Genomic DNA, 13,158 nt, shown 5'->3' on the forward strand with positions numbered 1-13,158 from the left:
AAGAGCCGGAATTCCCATCACTATCCTGTACGAATGAGTAAATATGTTAAGCAGCTAGCATGTCTGATGGCAGCACGTTTACAGGTCTTGGCTAGCTGCACACGCCCACAGTGGTTGTGCGTTACGTTTGTAGACATTTCCTCCTGCAGGACTAACACAGCGTGTGGTGCCCTCACACTCGTGTCTTTGTCTGTTTGTCCGTCTGTAGCTCAGCTTCACTAGATTTTCTGTGTAAGTAACAGTTTGCACAGCATGACCTGCCTTAGGATTTGTTGTAAACACACACACCTGATACGTGTGTGTGTGTGTGTGTGTGATATTAAACTACAGCATGTTGGTTTCTCACCCTGCCCTCCTTCCTCTCTGTTCCTGTTTCTCTCTGTTGTTCTTTTCCTCCAGTCCCTCATGTTGCTTTACACCACGTCAGCAGCCAATCAGGTATCAGGATTCCAACCAGAATCTGAACCCCTCTCGTCCTCTCCATCGTCCTCCCCCTCATATGTGTGTGCATGCTGTCGATCAGCTGATCACGCTGACGTTTTTCTTCCTTTGCAGTGAGCGACCAGCAGGGTGCGCTGCATGCCAGCACATCTCTCTGTTCACACTGTCGGCTCTCGGGCTCGACTCTGAGCTGCTGCTCGTGTCTGAAAGGCTGAAAACACTGTGACATGAGAAAGCTATGAGGCCGAGAACACACCTGTCCCACCGCAGGAATCCAACACTTCCTGTGAACTCTTCTGCTTTGTTTCCACTGCTGTACAAACCTCAGCACGTCAGAAACATGCTGCACAAAAGGAAGTACCTCTGAAAGTGTCACTTTTAACACAGTTTAATCATAACACCGGGACACTCAGAGAAGAGAAAGAGCAGGACAATCATGACTCAGTCAGATGGATCTGTGTTCGCTTAAGTCGAAGTGAGTTTTCTCACATGAACGGAGGGCTGGAGAGTTGGTCAGGATGTGTTGCAGGTGATAGTCTGCACCTGAACCATTCGCAGGGCTTGTGTTTAGATGAGGGAGCGTGCAGAGGGAGCCCACACACTGGACCATTAGCTTCGAGTCGTGTCCTCCTGAAAAGTAGTCATCCGTCCGGTCAATGAGAGCAGTGGGGTGAAAGCAGAACACGTGGACTTCCTGTTGTGCAGAAGGCCTGAGTGTCACAGCGGCTTCTTTTCGTCTGTGTGTAAAGTGAGCGTCACGCATGACAGGACAAAGCTTCAGTGTGAACAGACTGTCATCAGATTTGAATCCAGCGGCTCGGCTCACCGCGGACGATTCAAATCAGCCTCCGCTCATACATTCGCTGGCTCCGCCCTCTGTTACTCTGTCACTAACGCGTTTTCATCTGTGTCGCCCCCTCAGTGCCCACGGCGGGGATGACCCGGCTGGTTCGCTCCAGGACTCACTCGGCCTCCAGCGTGGGCTCCACAGACGGCGTCCGGAGCCGCAGCACCACCAACGAGGGCGCCAACTGCGCCGAGCCTGACAACACTGCAGTACACACCGTTGAAATGACTGCATAGGACTGTTCCCGTTTCCTCTGTGTACCTGCAGTTCTCTCGTCCAATCAGACCCTTCCTTTCTTTTAGTTGTAAAAGTTTTTCCTGAAAATAGAAAGCTCTCAAAAGCTTCACTTCCAGCTGCCTGTTCTCTAAATTTGTTCCCTGTGAGTTTAGGGTTCGTTGAATGATGTCATAAACATTTCGGTGTTAGCTGCCGCCATGTTGGCTCCTTTTTCCCGCGCTCTGTAGGCGTTACTGCACACAGGTCAGTCGGTTTGTGTGTATACACAGCTGTTGTGTTCCTTCACTGCTCCTTTCTCACTCCTGATTTCTTCTTTTAGTCATTACTCTTATATAATCAATATTTTGTTTATCTTTGCTGGTGGTGTTGGTTGATATGAAGCTCGTTTCTTAAATGAACCCTTCTTTGGTGCCCATTACAAAGTGGATGTGCTTCCGACCCAGATGTATTTTTGTAATCGCACTGACAGAAGATCTGTGACGCGAGTTTGACCTGGTTTAACGGCAAAAAACGGCATCGCGAGCTGCGGTTCCCTAAATGGTTCCCTCGGTGTTTGTGAGAGTGCACCATGAAGCCGGGTCCTGGTACAGCTCAGTAAACACATTAAAACATGAAGGTCAGTGGGACTGAACTTTGAGCTGGTTTCGTCCGATGCTGTTTTGCTGATGTTTAAACGGGATTTTCTTTATTCGTTTTCTGTGGCCGTACAGTTTGTTTTGCCTGAGCTTCAAGTGTAAAAACAACTTAGAGATTTTTTTCCAGATAATTTAGCGAAACATCCTGAAGTCTGCCTGTTACCTCCACAGTCTCCTCGCTTTCCCGTCTCTGAAGCTCGGTTCATTCGGCCCGTCCACAGCATGCTCCTTGTAGAGTGTTGGCATGCAAACTGTGCCGTGGTGTCAGTGTAGTGAGTAATGAGATGTTGTTCAGCTGTAAACCTGCTGCTCTCCATCTGAAACAAACCAAACCTCAGATGAGGATTCTCTAGGCTGAAGCTGGCAGCAGGGGGCGCTGCTGTGTTTATTGTAAAAGGTTTAAAAGAAATGGGTGAATGGGTGAAAAACAGGAGACCCCATCCTGATAAAACCACAGCCAGGACACTCTACGCTATCTGAACACTTGATTTTATTTTCCAGGTAATCTCTCCTAGAATTTACCAAAAAGTTGCCATTCCCAAGACAGCCCGACGTGATGCGGGACAAGTTACCAGGAAATGGAGGTGGTCGTAGTTGCTGCAGAAATCTTGGAGCATTTCTTGGATTCTGGTTATTTGTAGGAATTGTTTTTTGGGGAAAAAATGTTAATGAAAACCTTCACCACAAGGTGGCGGTGTTTTACCAGAAAGCTGTGACGACTGTGAAAGAAACACTACTGTACAGATGTTAACGCTGATTCACGGCTCCATCTAGTGGATCAAAGTGGTATTACGTGATAGTACAGCTCAGCCTTGTTTCAGCATTGGCTGAGATCTCTGCAGTACGTAGATGTTGTAGACATGAGATGGGAGCTGCTGTCAGTTTTCTCACTGCATAATAAAAGTGTCACACTTGGCAGAAGGCGTTTCTACTGGAAACAAACAGCTGATGTGTAAAAGAAACAGAATGAACCAGGGTTTTTTCACCCACTGAGAAGCTGCTTTTCTCCTACAGTTGACAGCAGGCTGTTTGGCTTTCTTGGAAATGTCCTGCAGCTTTCAAGGAACATTTTCTTGGAACGTGATGGAAAATACAGCCGAGGCCAAAGGGTGACCTTGGTCGTGGTGTTGCTGCCCCCTGCTGGACGATTCAGCAGGAAACGAACGCCAGTGTTTGTCAGCAGCTTTTCATGTCGACTCTTATGAAACATTCAGGTTTGGCGGCGACAGCAGGGTCGACCCATAAACTGTTCACTTCCTTTCTTCTCTATATTCTGACTGTGGTTCTGTCCTTGTTGTATTTATTACACTCATTTGTGTATTACTTTGGAAATTTCTACTGAAGCTTTGGTAGCGGTTCTGTTACAGAGAAGTTTGTTTCACTGGATGTTCCACGATGTAAACACGGTTTGTAATGAAATAAAACTCGTTATCCAGAGACACGGTCGAGGCCGAGCGTCTCAGCTTTTCTTTAGTGGCTAAAAATACTCACATTCAGATTCTACTGGAAATAAATCAGCTGTTCAATGAAGCTTAGTGGCACGTCCATAGTGGGACGTGGTCCAGAATAGTCCCACAGCGAGAGAGATTCTGATTCAAGTAGGGGTCTTTTGTGGGCTTTCTATGTCCTCTGTGGTTCAATTACATTTTATTTAACAGCACCAAATCACAACAGTCACCTCAAAGCGCTTTATATTGTAAGGTAGACCCTACAGGTTCAAATAAGTATCAGTGATATCTCATGTTTACCTTCACAACAGTCTCACCTTTATTTTCTCAAAGATCTCAAAGCATACAGAACACTTCTGCTGGTCAGCAACAAATATTTTTAACAGCTTTTGAGGTTTGAATTTAAAACTTTTTTCACAGCTACAAACCAGAAAGCAGCAGAAGACAAACCCTGACCGATGAACATCTAATCCAATGATGCAGCTTTAAGTTTCTTTACATTATTTTGCAGGAATGCGTGATGTGCTGTTACAGTCTTGACTCTGTCAGCAGTGAACAAGTCTGATACTGAGCGGGCAGCCTCGACGCGCTCGGCGGGTCGCTGGGGTTTAGCTGGCAGCGGCGGGCGCCGTCTTGCTGCAGAGCCGTGCGAGCAGACCAGCCATCTGCAGCAGGGAGTTCACGCCTTCAGCTATCCGCATGTGGGTGTAGCCGATCTCCTGCAACAGAGAAACAATGAGATGGGACGAATCTGCGTGTAGAGTCGTTGTTAAAGGAACAGCTGAAACCTTTAGGAAGCGTGAAACTGCACGCCTGCTCGACTCAGACGGTCAGAAATGAGAGAGTTTAAATGAAGTTACCTTTGAGTATAGTAACGGAAGAATCAGTCACAATACTCAGATTACCAACAGTTTTTACTTCAGTCACACATCTGACCTGGTAAAGTTGGTTTGTATTTTAATAACTTCAGATGTTTCCCACAAAAAATATAAAAGCAACTCAAAGTAGCCTGAAAGTACACCAAGAGTATCCCAGTGAAATTAAAATGTACAAGGATCCGTGAGCTCTGAAGCCAAGACTTGCTTCAAGAAATTATTTAGAATAAAAAGTAAACACAGAGATTTCTACAAAGCAGATTTCAACACTTGAGCTCCTCCAGCTCAGACTGAGCAGCAGCTTGAAGCTGCTGCAGTGCTCGACTTCATGCTCCAGCAGACCGAAACGACGCCATAAAGTGCTCACAGGTTTCTGCCTAGAGACGAGCTGATGAGTGGGACTGATGGATGCAGACGGTCGGTCATGGTGAAGCCGTTTCACTCCTCACCTCAGAACAGGTCAACATAAATAAATCATGGAAGCTGGAATGAGTTTCCGGGGAAGGAGGTGGCTGTGGAGAGGAAAGTCTGGATATCTCAGCTCTGACATTTGCCCTCAGGAACACGATCCAGGTAAAAATCAGTGTTTGGGTGCCTGAGCTCAGAAAGTTCAGGAAAATTCCCACTACGAAAACCTAAAACATCCAGATCTGTAACAGCAGCGGGGCGTCTGTCAGCCTGTCCTGTGGTGCTACCAGAGCAGTCCATCAATGATGTTCAGCACTTTGTTTAAGCTTTCCTTTAATCAGTAGCCATCAGTAGAACTGCTCCTCAGTTATTATTCATATTTCCTGAGCGCTCAGATGTACGCAAGTGGCCACCATCCGCCCAAGGCAGCAACCCAGCAGACAGCAGCATCGTCCTTCCTGTTTCTCTGCGTGACAGGAAGCTGAAAAGGAAAGCAGATGACAGCTGCTCGAACCAGCACAGTTGACAGTAATTTAAATTTAGAAAACAAACAGCGGTACGTGAGCCCAGTGAGAGTAAACAGGCGTTCAACTGCTCTACCGGAGCACTGAGTAATCACATCCTGCATGGGCGTGGCTTAGCAGCCGCTGACTTATGCCTGGGTGCCGCTCACAGTCACAGTCTGACAAAGATTTGAATATTACAAGTCAGCCTTGCAAAGAGAAGCAGCTCTGAGTCCCGTCCCCTAGTTAACAGAAAACCTCCAGAGTGTGTGAACAGTGCTGACAGTCCCCCGCGGGTGACTCCTCCATCCATCCAGTCAGCAGGGGATTTCCCCGTCAGGTGACTCAGGAGGGAAATTCAGTCACATCTGGTGCTCTAACAGGGATCTTTGTACAGCAGCGTGAGACTTTACTTCCTGTTCTGTTGCGGAAGAAACCTTTGGTTGAAAGTTGGTTTCAGTGCTTAAAAATAAGAAATAAGCAGAAGCCTCAAGAACCTGAAACACAAACGTCAGAGGAGGAAGAAAAAGCAATGAGTGAGGCGTTTCCTCTGAGTGAGCGTGGGTAAACAGAAAAACATGACCTCACCGTCAGATGCACACTAATAAATCTGACCTCTGCTACTATTCTGAGCAGAGGGCTCAGACCCTGATCACATGATCTCACAGACCTGCTGGGCACGTTTGCATGTAAAAGTTCTCAGATGTATGCTGATCCTCATCCGTGCAGGACCTTCCAGAATCTGGAGTTCCACTCTGAAGTTAACAAGGAGCTGGTGCAGTGAATCAGTAACTGACACACAAGTACCTCGCAGAGTCCTGAGCAACCTGCTGACGCTCCACGAGGAACGTGATGAAATAAAGGAACTCAACTGTAAAAGATTTCAGTGATTTAACGTGAGCGTTTAAGTGAAAGCTGAGTCAGAAGTTACACCAAAAGAGGAAGCGGCCACAGAAGGACGCGCTCAGGGTCAGCAGCAGCATCTGTTCCACGCGGCAGGATTTCACCGTATCCAAGTAACATTAGGGTTAACTCTCGGGTTTGTGTACTCTGAAGGTGGTTCGCTTCCTAATGGGGTAAATCGCCATGGCAACTTATACTGCAGACCAACAGGTATGAAATTATCGTCTACTGACCAATCAATTCTCCAGAAAAAGACTGTCATCACTCCTGGACGATTCTCTGCTGGGAGAGCAGGAGCGTCTGAGGAATTTGTGTTTGCCTGATCACTAACAAATGTTTACTTCTTTTTTTTCCTGTTCGCAGCACAATCAGACACGTTTCTGTTAGCATTAACATCTGAGGTTGTGTCCAAGTTCATGGGCTGCATCCTCCTGAGGACCCAGCCTTCTCTGTCTACGTGGGCCGGGTCCTCAGAAGGTCAGGTAGGCCGAAAGTAAACAGCTGTGAAATGGGACGGTCTCGCCTTCAGATTTGTGTCACCGCTGACTCGGTGGAGTTTAATGAACTCAGCCGTCTGCTCCTTGCTATCTAAAAATATAACAGGACACTGGCGTAAATTCTTGACCGTCTCGGTCAAGAATGTGGTGTATAAATGTAGTTCTACCTGCTCGCCCCCCGATGTCTCACACTTCTGTTTAATCAGTTTTCTGGTTGACGTTATTCAGCTGTGTGAAAACTAGAACTTTAATCTCAGCCAAACCGATTTACTCACGAATAAAACACTGAAAAAGCCAAACAGTAACATTTGTAGGTTGTCTAAGTGACTTATATATCACGTTTAACCTGAGTAGCGAAAGACAGCGATGATCTGAACATGATGTGCCGGAGTTGTGCCGTTCTCGGCGGCTCCAGTGACCCTCGAGCTCCCGACTAGCGATCGAGCTGGTGGGTAACAGACGACTCCGAAAACATCGAAGCACTTTTGCAAATATGCGATATCTTGATAAACCGAGCAGATATTTGATGTTTTTTGATATTTGGACAGCCTTCGGCGCGTCGCTGTGACGTAATCAGTCTACGAATGCGGCCTCAGGAGGAAGCAGCCCATGAATTTGGACACGCCCTGATACTAAAACAGAACAACTACACTCTCAACTCGTATCTTGTACAAACACTATATTTGAATTCTGTTTATATATTTAATCTCAAAAGTGCATCATGCTGTGACGGGAATGTCCTTGAATTACTGTGGTGATGTATAAGCGTAGTTCTACACGGACTGCTTACCTGCTCTTCCCCGATGTTTGGTAAATGAGTCCAGATAACGACGCCTGCCTACGAACTCACTTCTGAAAACAATAATGGCGGCGTACGAGTGAAGGGCTTTATTTATTTTTATAAACTGCTGATGCTGATATAAAAATCTGCCTTCACAGAGCAGCTGCCATGTGCTGGGACCACCAGAGGTTTACAAGTTGTCACGATCAGCTGATTTTTTTCGGCGCCGTTGATGAACTCACCTTGATGAACTCCAGCTTCAGGTACTCGGCCATCTGGTAGGTCTTACAGACCCTGAAGATGTTCCCGATGATGTCCACTGGAGAGTAGCCCAGCGCCCACAGCTGCTCCACGACTTTGTAGGCCTCGTCGATGTTCCCGTCCACGCAGTGTCCCAGCATGCTTTTCACCATCAGGGGGTGGGGCTCGTCGCACACCTTAAACACGTTCTCGCTGTTGATGTAGCCAAAGCCGGAGTGAGTGGACTGCAGGTTGTTCAGCGCCTGGAGAGAAAAGGCCAAAACAAGTTCAGAAAATCCATGTTCAACCTCTGGGATGAGCGCCTGACTAAGCTCCGCCCCTCACCTGTCTCATGTCTCCCTGCGCAGTGAAGATGATGGCTTCCAGTCCATCGTCGGACACTGAGAGGCGCTCTTTCTCCACCACTTCCTGCAGCCGGACGAGGATCTGGCCGTCGGTCAGTTTGGAGTAGCGCAGCACGGCGCAGCGGGACTGGATCGGCTCGATGATCTTATCGGAGGCGTTGCAGGCGAGAGCGAAGCGCGTCGTCTTCGAGTAGATCTCCATGATCCTCCTCAGTGCCTGCTGAGCTCCGTCTGTCATGCTGGGAGGATGGAAACGTCACAGAAACTGCTCTCAAATCAGCGTTCACGCCAGACTGACTATTTTACTGTCAAACAGCTTCGCCTACACCCCCACCTGCCCACCCACGGCCTGAGGTAACCCACGTCACTCTATACACACACAGACTCTATACTCGCATCAAGTCCTTTGCACTACTTATGTTTTTCTCCTATTTGTTGTTTATTACTGCACAGCGTGGAGCACCCATCATTTTTTTGTACATGTACAATGACAATAAAGGGCTATTCTATTCTATTCTGTTCTATTCTGTTCTTTACTGTCAAACAGCTGCTGCCGAGTCACATGTGATGGAGGGCAGGTACAACTGAGCAGGCTGTCCGGCTGCATCTACGCATCAGTTACACCATGACTGATGTAAACTTTTTATTTTCATTCACAGCTTATATTAAGTTCACTCTGATAAAATGTAAAAAAGCCTAAATTTTTGTATGTTTTTTATTTATCATTCAATTATTAGTGTTGATATTATTCAAATATGTTAAAATGTTGTTTGTGCAAAATGTATATTATGACACAAACAGAAGGAGCCGGTCCCCACCGTTATGGGACGATATCGATTTAATGTTTTTGATATCTCGGCGGACTAAAACAGATTTGTCCTACAGCAGCCACCGTAGCCAGGAGCACACCCTAGACTTGGAGGGATGAGAAAAGAACTCAGTTGACTGCAATCTACTCCACCTCTGATGAAGTGTGTGATGTCAGTCAAGTTTTACTTGCTTGTCATTTTCACTCTGCACAAACGGACTTTACGACCGAAGGACCTCGGCTGAGAGATTTGTTGGTTTTTTGTGCTTTTTTAGAGAACAGTTGACTTTCGCCGTTGTGTGCAATGCAGTGCTACTGAAGCTTGACTCGTTCTGTGGCTTTCGTGGGAGCGAAGCATGTTTTCTGGAGCTTTCACAAAGACAGGGACCAAGAGACAAAAGCTCAGTGTGAACATGAACGACGAGGGCGCTGCCAGCAGATCTTTCTGGCAGCGCCCTCGTACTTCATGTTACCTTGAAGTTTTAGCCGAAGTATTGGAATGTCCTTGTGTTTAAAAAGTCACTGCACGGCTTGCTTACCTGTCGGCTTCGTCCAGAATGATGATCTTGTGCCGTCCTTTGGGCAGTGTGACCTTCTGCTGAGCAAACATCTTGATCTTGTTCCTCACCACGTCGATGCCCCTGCAGATAAAAAGCTTACAGTCAACTCCCAGTCCACCAAACAACCAGAGGTCATCCTGAGCGGCGCCTCACCTGTCGTTGGAGGCGTTCAGCTCCAGCACGGCGTCCTTCATCGAGGTTCCCAGCAGAGCGCGGGCCAAACACAAGATGCTGGTGGTCTTTCCAGTGCCGGGAGGACCTGAATAACAACATGCATGACTCAACCAGGGTTCCCCAATTATCTGTCTGGTGGTAGGTGGTGATTATGCAGCACACATCTTTAATGACTTTAAAGCGTGAGAACACAATTCTTGTTTTTTTAAAAATTGGATGTTTTCTAATCCACACGGGTTCATATGTAGAAATATTCCCAGACTAATATTTGGTTAAATGTCCCTTAGCAAGCTGCACTTTGACCTGATCCTTTTAGTTGCCATCAACTAGCTTCTGTTATAACTGACTGGATATGTGACCGCTGTGGTGAATTGGTGAGTTTCCTGATACAGGCTTTATTAGCCTGTTGCACAGAAGATTGACAGGAAAGCAGAAGGAGAGAGAGGGGAAGACAGGCAGCAAAGGGTTCGGATTTGAACCTGGGCCAGCCGTCCTCAGCCATACGGCATATGGTCACCTGCTCATCACTGTGAGCTACACTGGCGGCCCCACAACCAACTTTTAAGTGTAGTTCAAAATTCTCAGAGTTGCGATCAGACTTTTGGAAAGGCCATTGCTTAATTTTATCCAAAACTACTTTTGATGTGTGTTTGGGATCACCGTCCTATTGAAACACACAACTGTGTCTTAGTTTCAATCATCTAATTAATTTGATTTGAGATCAAGCTGACTAATTGGGAGATTGTCATCCTCCTTCATCCTTTGTGGAATGTACCAGTACCACTGGCAGCAAAACAGTCCCAGAGCAGGATGCTGCCATTACTAACGGCTTGACAGTTGGTGCAGTGTTCTTGGGTTTTCAAGCATCATATTAACTCCTACAAATATACCTCCTTTCATCGAGTCCAAACAGCTCAATCTTTGTCTCCTCTGACCATGAAACGCTTCTCCAGAAGGCATTTGGCTTGTTCATCTGGGCAGCTGCAAATTTCAGGTGAGCTTGAAGGTGTCGATTTTGGATTATGGGCTTCTTCCTTGGTCGTCTTAGTTCATGGAGATGCAAAACTGGCTTCACTGTGGACTGTGACACTGGTGGTCCAGCAGTTTCCAGCTCATGGCAGTGTTGTGCCACAACGGGTCCTGAGTTGTTCCAGAACAGCCTAACAAATTTCCTTGCACCCGAGGGGAAAAGTTTAGGTTTTCCTCCAGACACATCTCCAACCTCACAACCTCGAAACTGCAGTTGTTTACAAATTACTAAAAGACAACTCTCCAACTTGTGAACTTACAGTTGTCCTTGTTAGAACTACACCGGGCTCTGAACATTCATAAATCCAATGAATGCATATATATTTTTAATTTTTGCATTTATTAAAGATGTATGCTGTACAATCATTTCATCTTGGAAAAAGAAAAGGTCAAAGAAATGAAAGCCCTGAATGACCCTGATAGTCATACCTCTGATGACTGGATGCACAGCTGTATTTGGGATCTAGTTTTTTAAGTTGTGTGTGACTGATCTCAGTCAAAGAAAGCGTGATAAACGGCACGTGGTCTTTAAAGTAAACCGATGAGGAACATAACACCATGTGTCAGAGATCTGTAATGTTGCATTACATTTTGGTAAAATGATGGTCAAATGTCCACCATAAAAAAGTTGTGCTTCTCAACTCTGAAAATGTGCTTTTTCCCCCCTGCAGGTACAAAAGTCATTTAGGAGTTTCTCAGCAGGTAATCAAACTTTTTGGTAACTTAGTTCTTCCTCGAAATAGCTGTACTGTTTCTTCTCCTCCATACAGGCTTCCTGTAAATTAATCTCTAACCTAGCGGCAGCCTGGGGAGCACGTAACCCTTCCAACCCTGTGCATGAGAAGTCCTAACCGTTTAAAAGTCCTCACTGACCTGCGATGATTATGTTGGGGACGTTTCCCTCTCTGGCGAAGACCTCCAGCCTGCTCACCGTCTCCTCGTTTCCCACAATCTCGTTCAGCTTCAGCGGCCGGTATTTCTCCACCCACGGTAGCTCGTAAGCGCTCCCGGAGCCTTTAGACGAGGACTCTCCGGCCTCCGTGTCCGCCTTTTGTCCGCTTTCTGTGGGTTTCTGCTTACACTCAGTCTCCATCTCCACATCCATGATGTCTGTTTCTGCTCCCTGACAGCCCGCGAACGGAGGTTTCCCTCCCTGACAACAGCGCCACAGCAAACAAACTCCTCATTGGCTGAGTGTTTATGGGCGAAGGTCGTGATTGGCCAAGGAAAACCTCGCGATGTTTCACATTCACAACAGTATAAACGCGAGATGTTAATAAAAAACAAAAAAAAACGTTTCACGTGAAAACGAATTTATTTACTCTTTCAACTACATGTAATCGTATTTTTATTTTTTTTTTATTTTTTGGGGGGGTCTTTTCAAAATCCAATATGAATGATTTACTTTAAAAATGAAACGAGTAGTCGATTATTTCAGAACAGAATACTGTTCACAACTTAAATAATCATTTTAATAGCTTTAACTAAACATTTACTCATTCCTGCTCCTTTGTTATTGACATTTTAGGACCTTCTTGTCATGCTTGAAGTTTTTTTTCCTTCTGTTTAAACAAAAATACATCAGTAATGCACATTTCTCACCGTTGTCTTGCTATTTTACATGAAAATTATTTACACGTTGTTTTCAGTGGCTGCACGTAGTTTTGAAATGGGTTGTATCCTTACACACAGGCACACTCATGCTCAGTATCAATTATTAGGTACACTGGAGTTTAAGTTGGTTCTAATGGGCCAAACGTGTTCCAGGAAATTTACACCAATACCACCACCATTATACCACCAGCAGAAGTCTGAACTGTTGACACAAGGCTGGATCCACGTTGTTTATCCCAAATCCTGAGCCAACCGTCTGAAAAACAAATCAAGGCTCAGAGCACGTAACATTTTTCAGTCTCAGTTTCGTGTCTGACAGTAGCTGACAGTAGCGGTCTTCTGCTGCTGTAACTCATCTGCTTCAAGGTGTTGTGTATTCAGAGATGTTCTTTTACATGCCTCGGTCGTAACTGGTTGTATGACTTGCTGCCTTCCTATCAGCTCTGACCTCTGGCCTCAACAACACATTTTATCCCAGAGAACTGCGGCTCACAGCCAAGATACAACACAGAACGGGACAAATTAAACCGATCTTCTCATTGAGATAATTTTCTTAATTTTTTGCTGTGTTCAATTTTAGTTTTATTAACTAAAAAAATAAATTTATTTAAATGAATTCTTTACGTTTGCTGCTATTTGTTTATGATTCTCTCCATATAAATTTTTATAAAAAATATATATTTTTCTTTTCTTTTTTTTATCTTTTCTTACTTATCTAAACGTAGTCTGTTTGTTTTATTTAATATTTTATTTTAATTTAATATATTAGTTTTGGTGTTTTGCTTCCCCTGCT

At 45.5% G+C, this 13,158-nt stretch overlaps 2 protein-coding genes across 3 annotated transcripts in view; one reads left to right on the forward strand and one right to left on the reverse strand.

The window, feature by feature from the left end:
- The window catches only part of LOC102306336 (protein NDRG3), a gene marked incomplete in the record, with an annotated part of 24,589 nt that extends 20,992 nt beyond the window's left edge, over positions 1–3,597 (forward strand). Inside the window, 2 exon segments of one of the 2 annotated variants that reach the window (XM_042226427.1) lie at positions 400–438; positions 1,364–3,597. In XM_042226427.1, the coding sequence (XP_042082361.1) occupies positions 400–438; positions 1,364–1,524 (200 nt within the window). 2 annotated transcript variants of the gene reach the window in all.
- A 306-nt stretch (positions 3,598–3,903) lies between these two features.
- Positions 3,904–11,942, reverse strand: rfc2 (replication factor C (activator 1) 2). Its single transcript, XM_005936608.3, has 6 exons — positions 11,625–11,942; positions 9,702–9,807; positions 9,528–9,629; positions 8,161–8,419; positions 7,818–8,078; positions 3,904–4,327 (listed from the first exon to the last, which is right to left on the reverse strand). The coding sequence occupies exons 1-6, from the start codon at positions 11,854–11,856 to the stop codon at positions 4,217–4,219; spliced, it is 1,071 nt and encodes a 356-aa protein (XP_005936670.1). The 5' UTR covers positions 11,857–11,942; the 3' UTR covers positions 3,904–4,216.
- Positions 11,943–13,158: the final 1,216 nt, after the last annotated feature.

Source organism: Haplochromis burtoni, unplaced genomic scaffold, assembly GCF_018398535.1.
Source record: "Haplochromis burtoni strain Fernald_Lab_line unplaced genomic scaffold, NCSU_Asbu1 Contig_211, whole genome shotgun sequence".
NCBI lineage: Eukaryota > Metazoa > Chordata > Actinopteri > Cichliformes > Cichlidae > Haplochromis > Haplochromis burtoni.